This window comes from Pectinophora gossypiella, chromosome 12 (assembly GCF_024362695.1).
Source record: "Pectinophora gossypiella chromosome 12, ilPecGoss1.1, whole genome shotgun sequence".
In the NCBI taxonomy this organism is placed as follows: domain Eukaryota; kingdom Metazoa; phylum Arthropoda; class Insecta; order Lepidoptera; family Gelechiidae; genus Pectinophora; species Pectinophora gossypiella.
The window spans coordinates 4,024,284-4,050,148 of NC_065415.1; the positions used below are offsets into that span (position 1 = coordinate 4,024,284).

General features: G+C 36.9%; 3 protein-coding genes across 4 annotated transcripts in view; 1 reads left to right on the forward strand and 2 right to left on the reverse strand.

Moving 5' to 3' along the window:
* Positions 1–11,422, reverse strand: part of LOC126371449 (ionotropic receptor 25a) — a 46,634-nt gene extending 35,212 nt beyond the window's left edge. Inside the window, exons 1-8 of one of the 2 annotated variants that reach the window (XM_050016747.1) lie at positions 11,365–11,422; positions 10,817–10,953; positions 10,583–10,732; positions 9,854–10,156; positions 9,360–9,774; positions 8,947–9,061; positions 8,376–8,615; positions 7,763–8,151 (exon numbers count right to left, since the gene is read on the reverse strand). In XM_050016747.1, coding sequence (XP_049872704.1) covers positions 7,763–8,151; positions 8,376–8,615; positions 8,947–9,061; positions 9,360–9,774; positions 9,854–10,156; positions 10,583–10,732; positions 10,817–10,953; positions 11,365–11,405 — 1,790 coding nt within the window. In that variant the 5' untranslated portion in view covers positions 11,406–11,422. The remainder of the gene's footprint in view (positions 1–7,762; positions 8,152–8,375; positions 8,616–8,946; positions 9,062–9,359; positions 9,775–9,853; positions 10,157–10,582; positions 10,733–10,816; positions 10,954–11,364) is intronic. The other variant, XM_050016748.1, reaches the window with a different exon arrangement.
* A 306-nt stretch (positions 11,423–11,728) lies between these two features.
* On the reverse strand, positions 11,729–15,562 carry LOC126371556 (protein IWS1 homolog). The gene is made up of 3 exons (XM_050016884.1): positions 15,405–15,562; positions 14,008–14,207; positions 11,729–13,139 (listed from the first exon to the last, which is right to left on the reverse strand). The coding sequence occupies exons 1-3, from the start codon at positions 15,428–15,430 to the stop codon at positions 13,009–13,011; spliced, it is 357 nt and encodes a 118-aa protein (XP_049872841.1). The 5' UTR covers positions 15,431–15,562; the 3' UTR covers positions 11,729–13,008.
* A 5,408-nt stretch (positions 15,563–20,970) lies between these two features.
* On the forward strand, positions 20,971–25,634 carry LOC126371494 (cAMP-dependent protein kinase catalytic subunit 1). The gene has a single exon (XM_050016806.1). It carries the CDS (start codon positions 21,312–21,314, stop codon positions 22,371–22,373), a length of 1,062 nt encoding a protein of 353 aa, XP_049872763.1. The 5' UTR covers positions 20,971–21,311; the 3' UTR covers positions 22,374–25,634.
* Positions 25,635–25,865: the final 231 nt, after the last annotated feature.

Consider the following 25,865-nt stretch of genomic DNA (forward strand, 5'->3'; position numbering starts at 1 on the left):
GAGTTTTTCACCCTTCCCAGCGTTTTTTGCTTTGAGTCGTGCTTTAGCCATATTTAAAAGTTGTAAATCTGCTTGATGACGATTATGTAAATCACTATAATTCGAGTATGCTATGTCGTGGCGTTTGCAGGCTTCGTCAAGTTCATTAACACCTATATCACCTCGCAATAATCGTTCTTTTAACCTAGTCCCGGGTCCGCAATAGTTGTAACCTGGTAGGTGTAACTCAAACGGTAAATTATTTATTAAACTATTTATTAGTCCTCCTCCTTGCATGGGTACAAACATAATGAAAATAGATAGAGATAACTGTTCTATTTATTGAACAATCTCTTTTTTGTTAACCCAACTATTCTCTTCCTGTGATAAACCTAACCATTTCACATATAGTTGATTTCCTCTTTTCTTAATAACTTTTTCAATCAAATATACATCAGGATAAGCAGTTTTTTGTAATTCGTGTTCATAAAAGCCTCCCAATATTTCGTTACTTTTTTGATCTTCAATTTGATAAGTGACTGGCTTCGTATTTACACATTTTTTAATACGAAATATCTCTGTAGACCAGTTAGGTGTATATCCTTTGCTAAAACTACTTTTATATTTGCTTATACGAACGTAGTCACCAACTTTAAATTTATGACCATTTTTTTCTAATTTATTTTTTCCGATTTTCATTATATTATTTTTTATGATTGGTTCATTTTCATAATTGATGTCGATTGGTTTGAACTGTGTAGTACGGTGTTTAGTATTGTTGTAGGTACACACGATTTTATTTAACGGTATTCCTACCCACTTGTAATTGCCATTAAGACTGAAAAGTTTGTATAGTTTGGTTTTCAATGTCCTTATAACTCTTTCCACAATAGAAGCTTTTTTAGTAGAGTATGTTGAATAATGGTTAACAGATAAAGATTTCATTAAATTTTGAAAAATGGTGTTATAAAATTCTGTTCCTTGGTCAGTTTGCAAGTTGATAGGCTTTCGATAAGAATGCTTGACTATTGTCTCAAAAGCACGAGTCACCTCTTCCTTATTCTTCGTTTTAAGCGGTATTACCCACGTGTACTTTGAAAAACAGTCTATAACAACTAATATGTAATTATGACCCCTATTATAATTCTTTAAATGTTTTAAATCAATTAAATCAGCTTGCCATAGATCATCAATTCCTTTTAATATTACAGAACGGCGAATAAAATTTCTTCGTGCCGGTCTGTGAATTTCATTTACAACTTGTTCTTTAATCATTTTGTTGTTTCACCTTTTCGCTATATTTTTTCCTCAAATACTGATCAAAAACGTCTGGTAACTCTGCTTTTAAAGTTTTTAACTTTGAATCAACGTCTTTTAGAATGCTGCTTCTACAAGCACTTATCAGTAAGTCTACATCTGTCTTTGTGTAAGATTTAGTTGTAATTTTATCAACATATTCTTTATTCACTACATCATCGGATTCTGTTGGAGTCTTCACACCTCTCATTCTATTCAAATGTAAATTGATTTCTCCGTGTTCTACTTTAAGTACTGATTCTTCGCTAAAATTTAATACGTCGGATAAACGCATCCTTTTATGTACGTGGTGGCCGAATTTATCAATATTCATTTTAATAGTCTGAATTAACGAAAGGTTGGTTTATAATTAAAACAATAATCATGTGTTTCTCTATTTATTTATTCTTGCTAAAATGGTATATTTTGTCACTTAATATTTTATTTTGGGTGATAATTCCCCGTTCTGTCAATTCTTCTATTATGGAAATCATTTCATTATCCAATCCTGTGTTGCCAGCTTCTCGCGAAGCTACTAATAATTTTAATCGCTCAACTAATTCGTTAGGATCATCCCAATAAATGTAATCAACATTTTTATTTATTTTTTTTAATACTGGTAAGCCTTCTCCTTTAGCAACACTCTCATCTGTACTGTTTGCTGATATAGAACGAGCTAATTTGAACATTGGTTTTATGATTTGTAAATATTTCCTTCCTTTATTGCTTTTTATAGGTTTTCTTGGATCATAATCTCGTCGATGAGCGTTTGTGTCTATTAACATTTGTTTATAATATGATTTATCGTTTTCAGATATTAGGCTTAAATCAGGAACTTTTTTGAATAGTAACTCTTTTAGACCTGGTGTAATTTGATATATACATCCATTTATTGACATTTGCTTATCATCAATAACCAACCGGGCTGAGCCAAGCATAAGTTTCCCACGTTCATATCTTGCACCAAATGGAACGTCTTCAAACACTTCCGGAGAAAGAGACCATGACGATATATTTTTATGAGGACTTCCATGAGATTCAATAGATTTGAAAGATTCATCTATATTATTATCAGTTGTAATACTTTCATCCCCTGAATCTTCTTCGGTGGTGTTATCAGATTGTTCCTCTACATTTGAAGAAGCATTTTTGTGCATTAATGTTTTATCCAACTGTACATTAGCAAAAGAGTCATCTCCACTAGATTTTATGTTATTCATGGAATTATTTAAAATTTGATTAAGTGGATTAACTATAGGCTTAAAAACGGTTTCCAGTGCTTTTTCATTATCCGACTGGATATCTCTCATCTTACGAACCTTCTTTTTCACTGCCTCTGCAGCATTAACTATCTGTCTTTTTAACGATTGTTCCATTATAGAGATAGCTTAATACGTGTTTTGCTTTGTACAGCGTAGAGACGAATAGGTAAATGAGGTTAAAGTGATACTATTTATAAATATATATGGTTGACGATGACAAAGTTGAGAACGCTATCATACTTGAGATAGACAACAGAATTTTCAGTTTAGTCAAAAACTATAAATGTATCAAACATCTTCCTGTACCCCCCTTCATTTTTTCCACAATCTTTATTTATAACTACATAATTATAGTTGTTACTCCATACCTTTGAACACATTTCTCTAAATTGTGCCCACGACATGTCTGTGCCTACATGTTCATCGTATACATGTTTTAGATTGATATCGTCCTGTTTAAATAATACTATCAAATTTGAATTATCTCTAACAAGTTGTTTAGGAATCTTAGTATAGGTCTGATTTAAATAAAAGCTATCTATATTTCTATGTCTCCCCATAGCAAAATAATCCCGCATGTTGTTTTGATTTTCACAGGCGACGTCGTCGAATATAATTATAGAATTCGAACGAGCCTCCTGCGGGCTTAGAACTTCATCTTTTTCATGAAATTTATAAAATGATACACCCGGTACCATTTTTAACACATTTTCTAAATATTCATACTTTGGTTGACAAAGAGACTTGGAATATACATATAAATTTCTATAACGAAGACCATTTTTATGCAATAAAAGTCCAATCATTAAATTAGTTTTGCCGCAATTAGATGGCCCACAAATAATGCACCTTATTGTATTCGGCAATAGTTTTCCATGACGTCGAGTGTCAGAGCTCGATATAGGACAGATTTCAGGTAGTTTCAAAGCATGTTTCTGTTTCACAAATTTCATTATAAGTATAAAGCGATGACAATTTGTCTATTGCGTGTTATAGCTTTTACAGCAATGAAATGTATTTCTTGACGCAATGTTATTTAAACTTAAATATTGATGTGATATGCTGTCCCGTAGGTTATGAGCATTCTAATTCGAAATTGTGACAACCACAAACGGTGGTAATACTGTTTTACGTTGTCGATTAGATAATTATTTTAAAACAGTTTATTGTTGTGTGAATATACCTACTTTCAATTTGTGAATTGAACATTCTAGACGAGTTTATTGTTAAAACCCCACACGGAACGGAGTGAACGCAAGCGAACGAAGTGAAGTTTTGTGTTTTAACGATAAAGTGGTCTAGAAAGCCAGGACAAAAATCTAGACTCAAAAAAATGTGATATGAAATCGACTCGTGCTATACTGGTGAGTGTTGTAGTTGCTAACCGATTGATCGTAATATTAAGAACCACACTCGATGTTATTGGGTATTTCTAGACCATCGAAGTGAAGGGATTCGCGAAAATGTTCTTGGGCATTCTAGACCATCGAAGTGAAGGGATCCGCGAGAGCGCGCGCGATAGCGCGTTGGCGCTCGAGCGATCCGACTGAACGAAGATGGTCTAGAATGCCCAAGAACATTTTCGCGAATCCCTTCACTTCGATGGTCTAGAATGCCCAATAACATACTACTTGTGATTAGCCAATCTCGGGTCCAAGCAATTACTCTATCAAGATCATCTTGGATTATATTATGGCTAATAAGTGGATTCCCCGTTATTTTCGTATCATCTGCAAAGAGTGATATATCAGACATGATACCATGTTTAAGATCTGTAAGGTAGATACTGAATAAAATAGGTCCTAACACCGATCCCTGCGGCACACAGCTGAGGACTTTTCTGGGAACAGAGTATGATTCTCCGATGCGCACAGAGAATATGCGATTTGACAGGAAGTCTAATCCACTTCACGACATTGCCTCTGATTCCAAAGGGCTCTAATTTAGCAATCAATCGTGTGACAGGAACTCGATCAAAAGCTTGTTCATAGTCCAAGTAAATAATATCTGTAGGTATTCGTGCCTCCCAATTTCTTGCACAAAACCATGTTGCTCCTCGATGATGACATTCTCTCGTGCCAAAAGCATCCTATATATCCTATAATATGTAGATATCTTTGCATGGAATTATTAAAATTGAACATTCCATTCAAAATATATTACAAAGGAGATCGTCGGCTTTCCATACTTTGGCCGGCCCAAATTTGAAAGTGCCGGTCAGAGAAAAAAAATGTGTCAAACTTTTCGAGTAGATTGTTCTGAACATTTTTTACTATGACACCAGACGTGTATGACCATTAGTTTGGCTTTAATTGGATTTTAAATCTCGATTTTTCATACATTTTGTAAAAAATAATATTATGTCCGTTGGGAAAAAGAGGTATACAGGCGTATTACAAAGGACCGTTAGAACATTTATTAGTATAGCGCCAAACTTCTATGACCATTATTTTGACTTTTATTGGAATTTACGTTTTAGTTCAAATGTGAAAAATGCCGACCAGCAAAAATATCATGTTGAGAGTATCGAGTAGATGCCTGTTAACATTTTTTTCTATAGCGCCAAACTTGTATGACCATTAGTTTGGCTTTTAGTGTATTTTAAAAATCTTCATTTCTTATTTATTTTGTATGAAAATAAAGTGCTTTGGGTAAAAAATGCGGTACGGCGGATTAAAAAGGGCCTTTAGAACATTTAATAATCTGGCGCAAAACATTTTTGACCGTTATCTTGACTTTTTATTCGTCTCTCTTTCCGTTTTGGTTCAAATGGGAAAATGTCAGCCAGCGAAACAAAATAAGTCAAATCTTTTGGTAAACGACTTGAAACGTATTTTTACTATACTACCAAATGTCGACTTTGGCTTTTATTGGACTTTTTAAAAAAACTTTTTTCTATACATTTTAACAATGACAACAAGCAGAGCTTTCCCAATGACTAGTTATTAGTCAGATAAATACTTTGTGTTTTTGTTTTGAGTGTTGTTAGGTGAACTTCTATATTAATACTATCTGATTTTAGATATGACGTTGGCTGTAGTTTTTGCATTCGACTCAACGTTACGGCCTAAGTTTAGGTTGAATTATGGTATTGATTCACCTTGACCGTAAATGGTTACCACCCTCCAAAGATCAGCTTGCCATCTAGTGACGAAACTCGTATTTTGGCATGACGTCTGAAGTATCTGTTAGGGAAAACAGGAGTCGGGTAGTTGTACTTTGCAAGTATGCCTATCACAATGTCCTGGTGCTACTCGGCCGAAAAATATTGGTCATAGTCGTTTAATGCCATAGTAATAAACATTCTGACGATCCTTTAAATAACGCGCCTGTTATATTTTATTTTGAATTATACAAAATGAAACAAAATTCAAGTTTTTTTTTAAATCCAACAAAAGCCAAACTAATTAATGGTCATACATGTTTTTGTCATAGTGAATAATGTTTACAGGTATCTTCTCGATAGCTTTGACATGTGTTTTTTGCTGACCGGCACTTTTCACACAGAAACTATAACGTAAAGTCCAAAAAAGTCTAAATAATGGTCATAGACGTTTGGTGCCCTAATAATAAATGGTCAAATGGATAAGTTCTAACGGGATATACAAATATTGTTCCATGGCCGGCACTTCACATTTTCACCAAAAATGTATGAAAATTCAGTTTTTTTTTAATTCGAATAAAACCGAAAATATTGACCCTACAGCTTTGGTGCCATAGTAATAAATGCTCAGACGGATAAGTTCTAAGGATAATACCATTATTGTTACTTGGCCGGCACTTTACATTTTCACCATAAATGTATGAAAAATACAGTTTTTTAAAATCGAATAAAACCGAAGATATTGACCCTACAGCTTTGGTGCCATAGTAATAAATGCTCATACGGATAAGATCTAACGGAATATAGCAATATTATTTTTTGGCCGGCACTTTGACTTCTGGGCCGAAATCCGATGATCTCCTTTTAGTTTTTTAAGAGTTCATACGACACTACGACAGAAAATAAATTGGGCATAAGTAGGCATACATTATATTTAAATGGTCTTTGTTGGAAATCCTTACTTTTAATACAAATATATGCGATAAAAAATATTTTCCCTTGAAATGGGAATTTTTCGGGTTTTTTCCCTCAGAATTGGGAAAATTCCCGAAACGCGGGAATTTTCCGGGTAAGAACCCAACACTAACTAGGACAAATAGACAACGTCGGAAACATGACATCACAGCAGCTATACTTAGCTATATAGTCTGGTATAGTACAAAGAAAACAGTAGGTTCACCCCACACAAGCGCAGCTACACGTTCAATCACTATACGAGCGCTGACCCAAATAGATCGTCATAATTCTCGCGCCGCGGCCTAAGTACACACATACCCTACTCGGTCGCGTGTATGTAGCGTGCCTACCGTTACGTTTACACTATGGCTGTAGTTTATAGCTAGCTAGCTATACTTCAGCGTTGTCCACGTGGAGCTCCCCTTGACACGAGCATTACGATAATAACATATTCATAAAACAGTGCGATGAACGTGGAAACACGCCGGCACCGACCTCGTTCCCAAATCAGATAAGTAAGAAATTGTGAAGGCAGGTGGTCACATCGATCGGAAGACGGATGATAAATGTCATAGTGTCACGGACCCATTACCCATGACGTTACACTCAGCTAATACAACGATTATGGGACATTTTCAATGATAATTAACATAAAAGATCTTGAATGGAACTTGTTCTGAACCTAATAGTTTTCAGGTACAAGGTACGTAGGACCAACCATGAGTTGCTCAATAGCACGCAAGATGTGAGTAATTCGTTTATGGTGTCATAGTTATGAATCAGGTAATTCCTTTTAAAAGTCAAGTACTTATACTTGATGCCATAATAAGACCAGGCTATATCGAGATATTACCAAATTTGAGTGACTATAACATAATTCTAACTCTTAAACATGTTTCTGAGTTCTCTGTATTATTAGTAGAATTGCGGTTAGATATATTTTTTGTAGCCATTCCTTTAAGTATTTGTTTTTTAAATAATAATGTATTCTTCACATAACATAACATCACTCCTGTACCCCCGAAGAGGTAAGCAGAGGTGTATTATACTCACCCATTTCTCGCCAGTAATGTTTAACTCCCAGTTAAAAGGGGGCGAGCCTATTGACATTAACAGGGGCATAAATCATGGAAATCACGTGATATCAATATATCGTGATTCTTACCTGGTAAAGAAGTACGCTGCCAGAATGGAAGCCCACACGTCGTTCTCCAGAACAGTTAGAAACTTGAACAGCGACGTTGGAGGTCTAGGCAACTTCATTAGAATTGTGATTCCTACCAAATCGTAGTACGGTACCGTGAAGTCTACAACATTTTCTCTTTCTGCCATCACTGAAAGAGATGTCAGACCTATATCCGCTCGTTTTTCGATCAGTTCCTTTATAATTCCGTTCCAGTTGCCGTTTTCGTCCATGGTACCAAAGTTGCCGTCTGGTGACAGCGTGATTTCGTAATCAAACTTAACGATTTGACGGATCTCTTCGATGAGGTCAATGCAATAGCCTTTAAAGCCTTTCGGTGCTTCGTCGTCTCTTATTATGAAAGGTTCTTGCTAAAAATAGAATGTCAATGTTAATAACGTTTTACGAGCATACAAATATTTTGTAAAAGTTCTCGTAAAATGAAACGCATTCATTAACTTCTTTAACATTTGCCGTCGCGTCAGAAACGTTCAGTCAAGACATAAGAATGACAGTGTTTGCACAGTTGTTGATAAGCCGCCTAAATTTTATCGTGTTGACGTCTATTTCACAATAGCAGAGGTCATTTACCCACCTCTACTGTCACCACCCTGTACACGAGTTGGGCTGAATAGTCGCTCATATTGTCAGGGTCAGTCAGCGACAGTGGATTCGACAGACCCGCCTTCCAAGAGCCCAAGCTCTTGCTGCCAATAGATGCCCCATCCTTCACCGTCACTGCGGATAGATCCGTACTGAACTCCATATAACTCCTCCCGCTCATAGGGTCGTCTTCGGGTATGAAAAACGGGGCGTAGGTCGGCGTTTCTTTGACCTGAAAGGTTACTGACTCGTGTATGCTATAGTTAAACAAGCGTGATAGTCAATGATCATGCACGAAAATATCTTATTGGAATTTAATGACTGTCGGGTGGGGGCGTTTTACAAAGATTATGCTATAAATACCGCTACATGAGATTTTTAATATTATAATGCCTGTCTTTCATCATAAGTGCCACATTTTCGAAACATGGTTTGGATCGTTTTGCTACGACCATTTCGTAAATAGGTCAACAGTCGACTAACATTGGCTTCCCGTAATCACTACCTACTGCATTTTGATACCCTAGATATCGGATTCTAAAACCGTAACCGTGTCAACACACCTCTTTAAAGGCAGACTTGAGGTCCAAGGTCCTGTTAGGAGTATTCTTGCCGTCGTAGTCGTCGCAAGTAATATATCTCATGTCATTTGGCCACTTGCCAGAGTCCAGTAGAGATCTGGAAAATCATAATTTTAACTCTCCTGCTATAATAAGATATTTCAAAACACGTGGTATGAAATGAGTGCAGCAGTACTCGAATAAATGTGGTGGGTGAAGGAAACAATTCGTGCTGTTCCATTCCAACTGTTTTACTAGCTCATAAAGCCACAAATCTACTAAAAACGACACAAAAAAATCTTAATGGCCGGATTTCAGACTAATTGAAGGTCATGATTTTTTTTTTCTGTAACCATTCAATCTGTCTTCCTTTAAATAAAATATCTAAAAAAGTATGTGGGGAATAGTTTTATTACTTGACTGCGAGAAATGTGCGTAGCGACAGGTCGAAATAGAAAGCGGATGTGATCTCTGGTTCTCCGTTCATGCTGTAAGTAGTTTTGATCTTTCCCAAACGATCGCGGCTTTTTGCATCGGGAGTTGGTCTCATGTACACTATCGTTGCGTCTTTGCAGCCACAGCTAATGTCCCCTTTATCTAAAGATAGAGCGAACCAAGCTGTCTTCCTTCCAAAATACTGATTTTCATCGGCTGCATCTAGAACGTTCTTGATAGTTCTCAAACTGCCAACTACGAAGAAGGTAACAATGTCTAATTCCCGCAGACTGCGTAATTGAGTTTTGATATCATCTTTATTGAAGCTTTTTACCGGCGTTATGACGTGGCGAGTCGGAATGTTTTGGAGGAGAGACTTGTATTTATGATCCATTACTGAAAACGAATTAGGTAAGTATGTATGGAAAGTAACGAAACCACCTACGGTAAGATATCTAAACACAAGATTACTAACCAAAGTATTCGTCGAAAATGATAGCAGCATTGGTAATATCCTGCTTAGTAACTATAGCTCTTATAGCTTCTGGCAGGATGTCGGCTGGAGGCATCACCTGGAGTAGGAACTTGGTCTGATTGGCATTCAGCGACCGCCATTGCCTGAGGTCGCCGGCCTGACCGAATGATCCAGAAATAGTAGGCAATGCCAATGCTGCTGTAAACGATTTTATAGTTTCAGACCCGACGCCTGTCATAGTAAAATCTAGGACGACGTGAGGCGTTTTCTTCACTGACAACATGTCGTTGTACTTTCTGCAAACTGAAGATTTCATATTAATACACTGTAGGTCTCGGTCTAGTATACATAATTAGATCTGGCGAGATGTAAGTATTCACACAAAGTTACGAGTAACTTACTAATTTCCAAAGCCAGAATTTTAAAGCCAGAAAACAGAAAAACCCTTCAAAGAAAGAAAGATACCTTCTCTCTCATCTAATCTAGCCTACAAGATCCCACAGCTGGGGAAAGGCCCACCTCTCTTTCTGTTTATCGCACACACAGCTCCACATACACACAGGACCTTCTCTCTTAAGTAGAAAAATGCGCACAGAATAATAGATTAAGTACATATATTTCCTAGTACCTACTTCGTTATCGCAAATGTGAATAGGAGCATGACTGTGTTGGGTTTCTTCTAGGAATTATAAAGCGACCTGTCTCACGTTGTAAGCTCTTTTCTCTTACCATTTTCTAAGAAGGCTTTAGCATCGGTGCGGTTGCCCACCACTATAATCGGGTCCACAGCAAGACCTAAACTCGGGTTTCGCCGTACATACTCCTTCGCCACTTCAAACGCTTTCTCTGCCAACGCATTGTTTTCTTCATTGATCAACACTGGAAATGAAATTCCGGAGTTTTCAAACGTGCCAGTTGCTTTCAAATAACTGCCAAACGCGCGAATCAATCTATTCTACTTACAAACGTTAATGTTCTGTGTTGTCTGCGAAAATGTACTACGAAAGATCGAAAGCACCGCTAAAGCTAGTAAAGGCCACATAGTCAATCCGACCCCATACGTGTTGTTATGCTTGGCCGCCCCCTCGTTCCGACTGAAGCTGAAAGGGTAGGGCACAGTCTGTGTACTTTCTAGTTTCCACGGCGATGTCCGACCTTGATTCGTGTGGATCATCCATCAATACCAAATGACCGATGCTCACTACTTTAATATCATTGTTTGTTTGTGTTACGGTGCATAATTTAACAAGGTAATGATGGGTTGTGAAATGTTACTTAGTGGCACTGTATGTTTTGTACAGATAACTTCAGAAATAAAGACATGTTCACTATGACAGAGACATGCATAATAATTAGCAAGTTAAAAAACGGATTGAGTCTACGTGTGGTGTGGTGTGGTTAATCACGCTGGTCTAACTAAAAGCTCGATGAAGGGTGGGTGCTTAGTTCGTTCATTAAACAACGGATGTGCCTCTGCCTACCCCAATTGGGAAAAAGTAAGCTTGTCTTACGTGTGCAATATTATGTTACTGTTGGTAAACACAAATGTCATGTTGGATGCATCCACGATGCAACAGTCTATCACTAATAGTGTAGGCGTGACAGACATCAATACTCTATGGTGGAATTTTACTGTATAAAAAGAAAATGGCAGCGGTCCAACTACCTCGGAAATTATTTTCTCAACGAGTTTAGTGTACTTAGAACTTGGCACGTCTTTGAGGGCAAATTTGTGATACCACTAGCAGTATGGTGTAAATTCAAAGCCTTGAATACGTCAGAACGTCAATGAGCATCATCTGTGTTATGTATAATTCTTAGATTGTAGGTAAAGTCACATAGGTATTTGGTGATAATATAACAGAAACAAAGTAATTGATTGGACTATTTTATTGCCAGAAACGTTTTACAAACACTAACTCCACAGTGAGAGAAGTAAAGTGCCGAACTGTACACGCTACAATAATCTAATACTAAATGTACTCTTGAATCAAAATTTTAAAGTTCGAATTCGTTAAGTAGTTACAATCTGAAAAAAGTTAGTCAAAATCTTAAAGAATTAATCCCTTAGCACAGAACACAATGTGTTATTTTGTTGGGAATAGTAAAGATTCGTTTCCATAAAGGTTTATCTTACATTCGAGGTTTGTGTCTATCACATATAATAAATGAGAAGCAAAAATAAATTAGAAAAACAGGATAATATTAAGAAAAATAAAGACATCCATAAGAAAATACAAATAGCACGCAAAATTAGTATGTCAATATGAACTATCACCTTATTTGTCAACTTTGAACTTTAAATTCCAAAACTTAAAATTAATGTCGCAATGTGAACGGTTTACTTAGTATTATGTTCAACCCCGTGCGCCAGAATGAATTTACTCCTATTAAGTTAGACAGATATTAGAGTCATCAAGGGTCGCACGACGCAAACTCTCCCCGACACACGGGGAAGCTTCCTGCTGTTCACAAAGCAAGCCATAACCGAAGTGTCAAAGGAATGTTTAAATGGTTAAGTAATAATGCCTATGAAATATATAAATGTGCGACATTTAACGGCTAACTTAAATTTACAACTGAATTATCTAAACATTTTAATTAATCTTAGTTTATCTATAAATCCTTGTTTTTCGGAAGCTGTTTTTATTAAAACGCGTCGTTCACAGAACGGATCCTGAATTGATTTCACTCGGGGTGAATGAATTACTTTGGCAGTATTTTACTGGCGAAATGAAGTATCCAATACCGACTTAGGCTGAACTTTCATCAATTCAATAAACCCATCTCTACAGTAGTCTGTTGAAATAGACACCAATACGCAAAAACAGCATACAACACCTAGTCCGAGCGAGAGATCAGTTCACTGCGATGCACGTCTTAGTCGCGACTGACAGTATCAACATTAATTTACACTTTACAGGTACTTCACAGGTAAGTTTAATACACAATGTATTATAAACCTAAACATAAGTGTGGTCACAAAAGAGCTCAACTCGTCTATAATAATCAGATCGACATATAAAACTGTATAAATTGTTTTTGGCATATGAAATATACTGTAGTATAAAAGGATATGTTAGTGTGTGGGGGGAGTTGAGCCCTAATGAACGTAGATGCATTGCAGTAAACCAAGCGATGGCGCGCGGGTGGTTTTAGGCTGCGACCTCCTCGACGTCGGGGGCGGGGGCCTCCTCCGCTACTTTCGCCTTCTTCTCTGGCGTGGTCTTCTCCTCACCGTTGTCGGCGGCCACAGATTTCCTCTTCACGGCGGCCTCTTTCTTTTCTGTAATCGAAAACACGCCAAATTAAAACCTGACCGCGCTTAATAAATCGCCCTACATTCGCCATTTATAAATTCGCCGACAAGGTCGCGGCGGCACGGTAAACGAGTGGCAACCAGCTTGGCGGGTTAAAAATGTCGACCGAGATTTACATATGGCTATGATTTTTAATCCAATAATAAGTTAGACAAGCTAAATAGGTACCTGCTTTATCATGAAAAGTTAAACAAAAAGTTGAAAACAAAAAGTAAATGTATGATTAAGTGTAATTTGTTATCATTTATCATGATTTTTTTCAAGGGGACATGACACCAATTTGAATAGTTATGTTTATACTGATTTATGTAAATAATAATATTGTTTGAATTTAGTATAAATGACCTTTAGCTTATATAATTTTACTGATACTGATTGATGAACATAACTCAACATTAAAAATAAAATATAAGGTGTAGTTATAAATATTAGCCGCTGGATGCGGGCAGCGCAGGACCGATCGTCGTGGAGATCCTTGGGGGAGGCCTATGCCCAGCAGTGGGCGTCATACGGCTGATGATGAAGTTATAAATATTATTAAAGTTAGGTAATTGGACTGACATGACATTAAATTAGAATGTTGAAGTGGACTATATTGTGTCGGAGTGTACAGTCATGAGCAATATAATGTACCCATTTTAGGACTCTGTTGCACTAACATATTTGACATTTAGTGAGACATACAGTTCAATTTGTCAAAAAAGTAAAAGTGACATGGTACCAAAGTGTATACATACATATTAATGCTCGTGACCATACACTATCTTGCTGTATTTTTCTGAATAAAAGCTGTTATGGAGTAATAATAGTAAAGGTAGGACAGGGTTTACCAACCTGTGGCATCACCATTTTCTGTGGCATCATTACTTTCTTCGGCATCTCCATTCTCAGCAGGAGCATCATCTGGTGCATCCCCGCTGCCATTCTCCTCCTTGCCGTTGCTCTCTGGTGCCTCTGCAACCTTCTTGGCAGGGGACTTCTTGACTGGAGACTCCTTGGTCTCTGTTGAGGTCACCTCCTCGGGAGCGGCATCCCTGAAAACATAAAATAATCTGTTTAATCATCTATGATGTGATATTCTACTAGATTATTGATACAACGAATGATGTCAGTAATGTAAACTATAAGTTGTTTATACTAAGGCTGACTGCAAGGTTACATACAAGTATTTCTAAACAAGATTCTTTTATTGGATGGATGAAGGGACTTGTTGAATCAACTTTACATACCTTAATTGTGAATTGACAAATAAAGTATGGTACGTACCTATCCATTTACAGCGTAATGAATAGAATGAGTTTTCGAAAATGTAGATAGGTATAAACAACAGCTAACTAATGTTTGAATGCATAAGTCTGCTTGTTAACGTAGTAACGTAATGGTTGAGCGGCACGGCCGGTTGGTAACGGAATATAACAGTGTTACGAACGCATTGCCGCCAAGTGGGGCGGTGTAAAAGGAAAAGTCTGACGGAACAAAAACAAGTGACTGTTGCGCAAGTAATGTGGGAAAGTTACAACAGACGGTAACAGTACGTAAAGTAGGAAACAGAACGTAAGCCGCTGTATGAATACGTTACTCGCTCCAGTAGAAACAAGCTTCAAAACTCCATAAAGCGTTAAAAATAACTAATGACAACACGCGGCCCTCGCGAGCACCGATAACGTAACCGCAGCAGAGTTGCGAAACTCAGGTCTCGGCAAATTCAAATCGAGCGCGCACCGGCGAACGGTGACGCTCCGCGCGCCGGCACGCCGCGCATCAGCGCCATCTTGCCCCAAGCCCAGCGCCCCGCGCCAACCGCCCGGCGTGCTTTCAACTTTGTCGCTTGTTGTAATACGCGACTCTATGTAAAATTAATCAATCCCAAGGACGCCAACACTCAAAATCGATATAAAACTATCTACTTCACCACTATAACAACAATAAATCACCATAAAAATACTAACAATTGCGAAACAACATTTTCCCGCGTGTACTTATCGCTATCGGCGTCGCTAAATAAGCATCACAAAACTATCAACAGTAATCATACCAACATGAAACTATGGTAGAAGTCACTCACTAGAAAATTTTTAACAAGAAATTACACCGAATAAATAGGAATAACACATAAAACATGGATATCACACTCCGAAAAGGAAGCCATTTTGATCACGTTTTCGAAGCCGCCAAAAATATAAACCCACTAAACTAAACAAAATTGACTGAAAAACGTTAAATAAACTTACTTCTTTTCGACGGCTGCGTCTGCCATTGTAAGTTTTTAGTTTTTTTGTGGAAAACTTGAAAGAAGAATCAAAAATAAGCACGTGTTACGCACAACGTACAACAATGTTCACCGCACAAGCACCACCGGCTAAATGAAGGAGGAAGAAAGAGGAAAATATCGTGCGCGACGCCTCGAGGGGCCGCGCAATGGAATGAAGTTTGCACGCGTACGTCACTAGCATGAGAGAAAAATATAGCTGTTTACTTATGCTGACAGAGATGGCTATATGAAACACAAGTTCTTTTCAAATAACCTTGAATTTCCACAAGACAAGCAAGAATAATCTACCTTGCTCTGTCCTGTTTCAAAATACAATCGTTATAAAAAATATTGTTCTTTCCCGCGCAGGAAATTATTGGCAATTTTAATGATAATTAGGACCTATTTTATATTTTCTTCCAATACTTACCTACCTATATTACCTAAATACAAATCAAATACTAGGTAGGTATACTAGACAGGTTTGATACCTACTGGGTAAATAGGTACCTATTTCGTGTTGTTTAACTGGGAATGTAAGGGAAGGGAAGTTTTATTAAAAAAAAATAGGCTAGGTACTTAGGTTAGTTCCTATTTAAAAAAAACCTGCTTATAGGTATATGTTGGTAAGTAACTACTTAGTAAGGTAATCTACCTACTTAGTAACACCTTTGACATTTATTATCGTCTTATCTGGATTTGATTAGAATACAACTGATTACGCAAGTTTTATGCCTAATCGCATGTAGGCAAATAAGGTGATAAGGTGCACTGATTGCTATAAGTAGGTAGATAGGTAGGTACCTACCTACTGATAACTAAATTCTGCTCCGCTAGGCTGTAGGCCTACAACCTACAAGAAACAATTTGCTGCCGTAGATTAGGCTTATAAAGAATGAGTGAGCATCGTAAAAATATTCACAAAAGTCGTGCAAAATTCGTGACTTTGGAGTTGTGGTGCGTCATGTAGAGGTCATTGCCCGGCGGATTTTAAATACCTACCTACATAGGTTACCTACCGAACTTAAAAATATGTTTCCTTAAAAACAAGAAAATAAAAATGTAAATCTGTAATACCTATGAGCTTGTTAGTGTTTTTTGCCAGTTTTTGGTCGAATAGATTAAATAAATTGCAATGAGCATGCGTTTATTTTCCGCCAATGTGATTCGGATTCACTCACATCTTGAGCCAGAAAACCATCAACCTGAGCGGAAATTTCGAAACCGCTTTATGTTTTCATTTCGAAACTAAGACGACATTGAAATTTGATCTTTGTTTCATTGCCATAAAAGCCATGGAAGTCGTAGGAGCTTTCGTGTAAGTTGGTTGATGGACCGGTCGTTGGCTTTGGAAAGAAATCTTGGCACTCTGGTGATTTCGTCAGAATGTGAATTCGTCAACCAGAACAGATAAGTACCTACCTGCTCATAGGTCGGTGATCTGAAGGTTTTCACGTGCTTTTATAGCGAATGGTCGAAAATGCCGCGTCATTTTGCACAAGGGCTAAAGTAAAGACTCTAGCCCAGTAATGTGACCACAGAGTAGAAAAAAGTGGTTATAGGGAAGCCGGTCACATACCGGTACTGGTCGAAAGATTGACCGCATTGAATCAGAAATGTTACCTACTTTATAGGTGTTACGCTAAATTATGCTATTAAACGTATCATTATGCTATTAGAATTAAACTTGATCGTTTAATGCCCGATCGGAATAAGTAGGTAGGTATAGGTAGCATTCTTATTGCAATCTTCTTTATAGGCTATTTACTTTGCTTCGTAAAAAGCTACAGTCTAAAAAGGTGGATTCTTAAATAAATGAAGTAAGTTTCCTGTTTCTACCATTATGACTTGGTTACTATGCAAGTAAATATATTAGGTAGGTAGGTAGGTATAACTACTATTCGTTATCACCTTGGCAGCTAAGTAATCCGTATGCTAGCATTAGAAAGAATAAAAACTCTTAATGATACACAATAAAGTTTTAAATTCACTGAATGCAGAACCGACTTTATTTTAACTGAAAAGTATTTTTTCTACCTATTTAATGTTGTTAGTAATCGTATATGCGTTCGTAGTAGGTATTCCTTGTTACTACGTAGTAAATCACACCCATGATCACTAAAGGGGTGGGCAGAGCGGCAATTAATCAGAAGTCAACTTGAAGATTGTTAATTATTACGAAATCCTAGGTCGGATTATAAAATTAACAATACATCGTCCACAATAATGTTTCATCAATCATCATTATTACAATGGATAAATTATTCCAATGTCTTATTTTAAAGAAAGAAGAAAGAAAAGGAACGGGTAATCGACAAGCATAAAAGTTATGGAAAACACGTCAATTTTAGGCAGATATCTTAAACAACCCTCTCAAAATTTGACATCGGCCAATAACCCGACTGAATAAAGTTTACAGCACACGTCAAATGGGTTGCATATCAGCGAGATCACTTTTTGATGTTTGAACGAATGGATAACTATCCATTCGTTCACTCATTCATTTTAAAATTAACAGCTGTCAATCATCGGTCATTTTCCTTTTCAGTGGATAAGAAAGTTACAGGTATAACCTAAAATTAAATTAAGTGTCATTAGGGTTAATATTTTGTAGTGATGCATGCAACATAGCTTGTATCCCTGAACGAATACGCCAGCCTTGTTTAAGTCCCATGTTATAGGGGGCGAGACCACGGTACAAATCCTGGACAATCATGAATTCTTTACAAAATCGAATTTAGAGCCCGATTTGGGATTCGAACTCGCGATACTACGATGGAAGTCACACGTTCTCCAGAGCTATTACGGAATACTTACATAATATTATTCGGTTTGACTATTACCGAACAACCGAACTGAATATTCGGCCGAACTATACGGTTCCGCACTTCGTCTAACTATTTGAACCTCAGAAATTAAAAAGGCCACATCGAAATAACTCATTATAAATAAAAAGCAATATTGTAATTTGACTGAAAAAATAATAATAAGAATATTGTATTTTTTTTAATTTAATTTGCTGTGCCCAGCAGTGGGACGTGTATAGGCTGTTTATGTATGTTATGTATTGTAATTTGACACTTCAGCATTTGAAACTAAATGCACAATGCCAACAAATGTCAAAAAGCAATGTTGCATTTTTAGATGCATGCATTGCTTTGATGTGGCGTTTTTTTATTCTGTCTATTTACATACCTCTGAAGTGTTTTTTTAAATAGGCGTGTGTTTGACTACAATCTTCAATGATGGATAGTGAAAATGTCGCGAAAGGTAGTATAAAATATTTTTCAGAACAGTTAATAATACATTTTAATCAACAGTTCATTTTCTTACAAAACCTTTATTTTCTTACTATTCACACGAAGAAATTAATTATGCCGAATATATGGCACTAAAACCGTATATTTGATTCGGTTCTCGTATCGATTTGCCGAATACCAAACGAATATTCATAATATTCCACTCCATACTTGTAGAACTTGAAATCATGCGTGATTAACTTGATGGTGATGGGTGGATAATCTGTCATTTATGATTATTTACGTAGGTACCTAACTTAAGTTTTAGTACTGATTAAATCAAAAGTAGGTACCTACCTAGTTGCAAGTTCATATTTTTTTAGGTACTTGTGGTACCACTAGCTATATGATACTGTGGACTATAAATTCTTCTGTTAATAAAAATAGGTATCTAAGTCATTGCAATATTTCATTATGTTTCATTCCATTATTCAATTGTACGTAGTGATTTCTGATTTCCTTTCTTAATTATTAATTTTATAGAACGTGAACATATTCTGGGTTCAGTACTAGGTACGCCATCTATCTGTCTGTCGACGCAAAATCTCTCCAAAATACCTAATTATGCAGGTCTTGTACCTACGTTGAAGTCTTGATTGAATCATAGAACCATAGAGGTATTCATAAGTAGGTAGGTACTAACTACCTAGCTATTTATGAATACCTACGATTTTTTTAATAAAGGTAATCATTAACTAGGTACTTAGATCTAATCACTATGTACCTATAAATCTAAAATAAATATTGCCTACGCTACCCATTAAATTCAAATAGTTAGGTAGGTAGGAAGGCCCATTTTTATATTTAAGGCTTATTTAGGTATTATATATATGTACCTATGTATGAGTAGTTAGGTAGGTACGTATATCGAAAATTAGAAAATTTCATATGGGTATCTGTCTAACTAGGCATCTATCTACTAGGTATAAAAGATTAAAAAGAACTGAGGAAAAAATGATCAAATATCAATGTGAGGAAAAGATACATAGGTAGTTGTAGATAAACACGGTAGATACCTACCATAATGTTTATAGATACATCATACATTATTAATAATAGCTATCTATAGAAATGCGCACGCAAGTTGGTTGTCGACTGCGCAACAACGAGACTCATAATGCCATCTAGTAGCACTTTTTTTGAGGACACTTTTCTCTAATGTGTTGCTATTTGTGAGAAGCTATTACAACGTGGTAGTAAAGGTAAAATAATGATTCGTGTGATTTTTTGAACCAGTTCGAAAATGTATATGCGAACACGAGGGCGAAAGTATAATATAATGGACTACCATTACGTTACGGCTACGTAACGACGTGTAATCACGTAAATATTTGTTTCGTTTATAATACACACTTCGTCTTACATAGAACTATAAAATGTCAAGATTGTCAAGTTAAGGGTCGATAAGAGATGAGAGGAGAGATATGTTTCTTGCGTACTACCGGTAAACCGGTATACAGAGCTTAGTATGTAAGAAATAATAATACAGACAAGTAAATACAATATACATAAATATACATAATGAAAGATTTAGAACGATACAACACTACAGCACTTTTCAGGAGAAAAATGATGGCACTTCGAGAAACAAATAAGTAATTGTTAATGATGTCAGATAAGAATAAGTTCTAGTCATTGAACACACCAATCTCACGAATGTAACAAAATAATCAATTTCATAACTTTATTAGTTTAGGATATCTAATAATAAACACTTTTAATTTGTTCATCTGTGACATAGGATTGTTATAATAATCATTGATCTACATACTGCAGTGCATATTATTTTTTAGTTTTCATTTTCGATTCAATCAACTACACAAATAACGCCAGTTTTAATTGGTATACTTAAAAACAAAATATTATTTAAACATCTTTCGTAGATAAAATTCGTCTATATAACAGAATTTACAATTTTGAATTTTTGATGCATTTTATTGTTTTTAGGTAGGTACTTTGCGCACGTTTTGTGATAATAATTAAGAAATATCATATTTTGTTCCTCTTTGGATTAAATAAATAGTTGATTATATTTTATAACCTAACACTAATAATAATTATAATAATGTTTTTGAAGGTATAGTTATATATTTATATATAACATTTATATATATATAGTTTAATTAATGCGCGTCTATTTTGCGCCCAAGTTTAAAAAAAATATAGTACACTGAATGAGTCAAATAAATGATAGCATCTCTATTGGTGGTAGGTTTGACATAACTTTGGTAGATTCTTTGCCTTCAATTGGCAACACCCGCATAATTGACCGCCACCCGTGAGCAAATCGTTCGCTCGATCTCGCTCTGTCGATTGAGTCCGGTTGTGGAAGCCATTTTATTCTTGTGAATGTGACGAAAAATTTTTTGGGGTTTCTCGTTTTCAAATTAATAGTGTCAATGTGTGCCCGTGTCAAGTGTCGTTTGTGACGTGTAATCGTGTTCCCAAAACTAAGAAATGTACGTGTTTGAAATCGGTTTGTGTTGACCTGCCCCGTTTCTCGGTCGCACGGCAGGCATCGATTAGTGCAACAAGGCGGCCTGTAATAACGGCGAATCGAGGCTGTGAACTAGTTAGTGGTGTGCGCCATGGGCAACAATGCTGCCACCGCCAACAAGAAGGTGGACGCCGCCGAAAGCGTCAAGGAGTTCCTCGATCAGGCCAAAGAGGACTTCGAGGAGAAATGGAAGAAGAATCCTACCAACACCGCCGGACTGAACGACTTCGAGCGGATAAAAACCCTCGGCACGGGGTCCTTCGGCCGAGTTATGATAGTCCAACATAAACCGACTAAAGAATATTATGCTATGAAAATATTAGATAAGCAGAAAGTGGTTAAACTCAAACAGGTGGAGCATACGCTAAACGAGAAGCGAATTCTGCAGGCAATCAACTTCCCGTTCCTGGTGAGCCTTAAGTTCCACTTCAAAGACAACTCAAACCTCTACATGGTGCTGGAGTATGTGCCGGGCGGCGAGATGTTCTCGCACCTGCGCAAGGTGGGGCGCTTTTCGGAGCCGCACTCGCGCTTCTATGCGGCGCAGATCGTGCTCGCTTTCGAGTATCTGCATTACCTCGACCTCATCTATCGGGATCTCAAACCCGAGAACCTGCTCATCGACTCGCAGGGTTACCTCAAAGTCACCGACTTTGGCTTCGCGAAGCGCGTCAAGGGCCGCACGTGGACCCTCTGCGGTACACCCGAGTACCTCGCGCCAGAAATCATCCTTTCGAAAGGGTACAACAAGGCCGTCGACTGGTGGGCCCTGGGAGTGCTGGTATACGAGATGGCAGCGGGGTATCCGCCTTTCTTCGCCGACCAACCCATTCAGATCTACGAGAAAATCGTGTCGGGTAAAGTTCGTTTTCCCTCCCACTTCGGGTCTGACCTGAAAGACCTCCTCCGTAACCTTCTGCAGGTGGATTTGACAAAGCGTTACGGCAACCTGAAAGCGGGCGTGAACGATATCAAAGGACACAAGTGGTTTGCAAGCACCGACTGGATCGCTGTCTTCCAAAAGAAGATCGAGGCACCATTCATCCCGCGCTGCAAGGGCCCTGGCGACACGAGCAATTTCGACGATTACGAGGAGGAGGCGCTACGTATCTCATCGACGGAGAAGTGTGCGAAGGAGTTCGCCGAGTTCTGAGCGCGCGGCCGCTGCCTGCGCGCGGATTCTCCCGTGAGTAGGTTTTTGTATTAGTGAATCTTCCGTGACCATGTCGTGGAACGGTGACGAGTGCACGTCTCAGTCGCGGCTCCGAGTGGCCATGGACGCTGTCGCGCGGGGTCACACCCTGAACGCACTTGGAGTGTCGGCGGGACGATAGTAGAACTGATTTCCGATATTTCGGTGGCGTTCATTTGCTTAGTGCCCTTTCGAGTTGACATAAAATAGAGCAGATAGAGGAAGCTAAGTGATCCTTGTTCTGGTGATATTCCCGAGATAATACATTACTACCAATGTCTTTACCCAAACATCACTCCAACCACTCAATGTCATTATAAAACTCTTACTTTAATTATGTTTGTAGATCACTGTCATTAGTGTTGGGGTGTGGTGAGCCTTATTTAATATGTTTTTATTGATTTTATGGAATTCATACAATTTTGTAAATTATGTATCATGATCAAATATTTCTTATTGCTTTTTAAGATTAATCTTCACAATACGATTTATGGATTTCTATATAAGCATCACTTAACCATCGATTTAGAGCTATTTCAAACACTAATTTTTAGTCGATATATTGAATTGAATTTCTTAAAAATACTTATCTTCGTGGAATGTTATATAACTTATAAGTTTTAATTAATTGACATTTCGTTATTGGTTTTATTTATAGAAGTTATATTGTTGTATCAGTTGATATTTTATTTAAGGAACTGTAACTACATCAAATTTATTGAAGAGATTAATTTATTATATTTGTATGTAGTTGTGTTCACTATTGTGCAATTTTGACTTATGTGTTTGTGATCTGATGTGAGGATTTGTTTGGATTTAAGTGTAGTTAATTTGTATAGTTCCTTATTTAGTAGACTTACTGTACTTTGCTGTGGAAACTTGAAATAATGTAGCCCATTGCCTGTGGGTCCGGCCGCCTGGTGCTGCATGGCCAGCTGCTCACTGCTCAGACTTATTGCTAGCATCAGTTTATGGAAGCAATAAATTTTAATACCTTCAAACATATTCCCATATGTAATGAGGTGAATATTTCAGGTTGTGTTTAATGTGTTTTATACATTGCAACACTCCAGCACAAATTGAATTATATGAGAGAATTTTTATATTTGAAATATTTCCAATTATGTATAGGAATATGTTAACACTTCTTAGTAGTAAATCTCTAAAATGCCATTATGGCGATATCTTGTCATTGAGACTGATGTTATCAATAAGTGTAAGTGTAATGAATCAATACATCTGTGTCTGATACTTCAGTCCCACCATTCTTCGGCGTGCGTGGAGTAAGGAAACTGGCAATGTTTACTATAAAGTTTGTTAGCTCTTAGATGTAGAACTTTGAATCCAGGCTGTACAAATAAATATCTAGTTATTTGTAGTGCATTTTACATTGTGAAGACATTGTGCGCGTCTGTGGTAATAGTCATTAGGTTGAATATCCTGGGATGGTTACTTAACCAATCTGTGCACGTTTCTTGTATTACTGACGTGACTCCTGAATACACTTGATGCATGCCTTTAGTTGGTCTGTCCTGGTCTGACCAGTCCACAGTCAGATGTAGAATGTTGGACGAGAATCATATCAAATACTTAGGAACTCTTTATCTCTATAAATCAATGTAAATTTATAAAATTTGTGCAATCAATGTTGATCTGGTGCCCTATTAAATGTCCAACATTTGCTAAAAAATTATTTTCCTAGCCAAACGCATGTTCAGTTAACTATGTGTATTTATTCTCTTTAATATTTATGAAATTAAGCACTAAAAATAAATGTGAAAACAATGTCTTAACTGGTGAAGTCTGGGTCAAAAGTTTGTTATTGTTTGAAAATGATAATAATGTTTATTACGGAAAGATTGTAGTTGAATCAACCTACATTTCTTATTATTTGTATTTTATTAATTGGTGCCATAATTATGTTTCGAAATAGATGGTCCTAACCTGTATATATTCATTGTCTTGTTAAGATTCTTTTGGATATTTTTTGTCGTGATCATTTGTTATAATGTAATTTTATATTTTCATACACCAGTGAAGGGCACTCCAGTGTTCGCGTGAGTCAATTTTAGTGTATCTGTGCAGGGGACTGCGTTGCGTGACGGTCGATGCCAAAAACACATTATGGACATGTACAACTCACGTTAGTTTTCGTAATTTTTATAGCAGGTGCGACTTGATAGTCAGTGGTTACGCAATTCAAGTTGTCCTCGCACAGACACGCTCAAACTTCTCAATTGCACCGTTCTTAGTAAATAATATTTTAACTCGAACTACCAATCGAATCAATCAATCGTTAACAAGTAGCTAGTCACTTCCACCTTATGAATTTCTTCATACGACATTCTAAAGTGGTGTTAATAAGAAACATAGCTCGGTGTCCAACGCTTTAGAATTTTTACTAGATTATTAGATCGACTAAGTATAGTTAGTTTCTTTTGAAGTTTTACAAAAGTAAGATTAAAATGGATTGGAATAAGCGATAACGATAAGTGTGTACTTTCCAACAGCTGTTACTTGATAGACCTTCAATAATGTGAAGCTTGGAATCGCTTCTCACATCACCTACTATTGTTCTAAGCAGATACTTTTTCAATGAGAATTCTATTGTCTAGTTCATCAGAGAGCTGTAATCACTTGTTTTTGTAAGAAAGTGACATTCACCATTTGGACATTGTTTTGTACGAGATATTCTAAGCGTTTGAATAGACTGTACGTGTCCTCTGATCCTTATGCAGCCGCAATTTAGTAGATTGAAGCCGACCTCTATTTTTGTTAAATCGTATTTAAATATAATAAGGACAAGTAAAGGAATTTCTGAGGTGTACCCTTTGTTACTGTCATTGTATATAACTCTAGAGTGATTGTGTCCCCGGTAATTAGGTGATTTGATATCAGAGCTTGGATATATTGCAGTCCTTCATTCCAGTAGCTTCACTACTTACTCATCGACACAATATGTGGACGTTCTAATGTGAACATTTTAAGCCATTTTGGATATTATAAACATTAGTGTGACAGTATGTGTATTTGCGAACAGTCGTCTTTTTATATCTGTGCGTATTAATAATTAAAATGTTCACGTATAGATCTATTAAATATCGAGTGCCTATAGCATTGAAAGTTCAAGTGTAAAAAGTCAGTTAATTTCAGTAATTATTTGTCACCATGTATTGATCTTCCATAAAATTACGATGAAATTAAAATATCGATGTAACAGTATACTTTTGTTTGATTTAAGTAGTACTTAAGTGACGCAGCAAGGAAGTAGTTGTCGATATGAAATGTTAAAACAGCCGTGGCATAGTGTTTGAACCGCAAAATAGCGATTTGTTGATAGTACGCTCTATCCTTAGCATTTGGCTCCGTCTGCATATTACCTTGATACATTATCTATATTACACATGTGGCATACTTCTAATGTACGAAACATCTTTCATGGTGTACCTATTT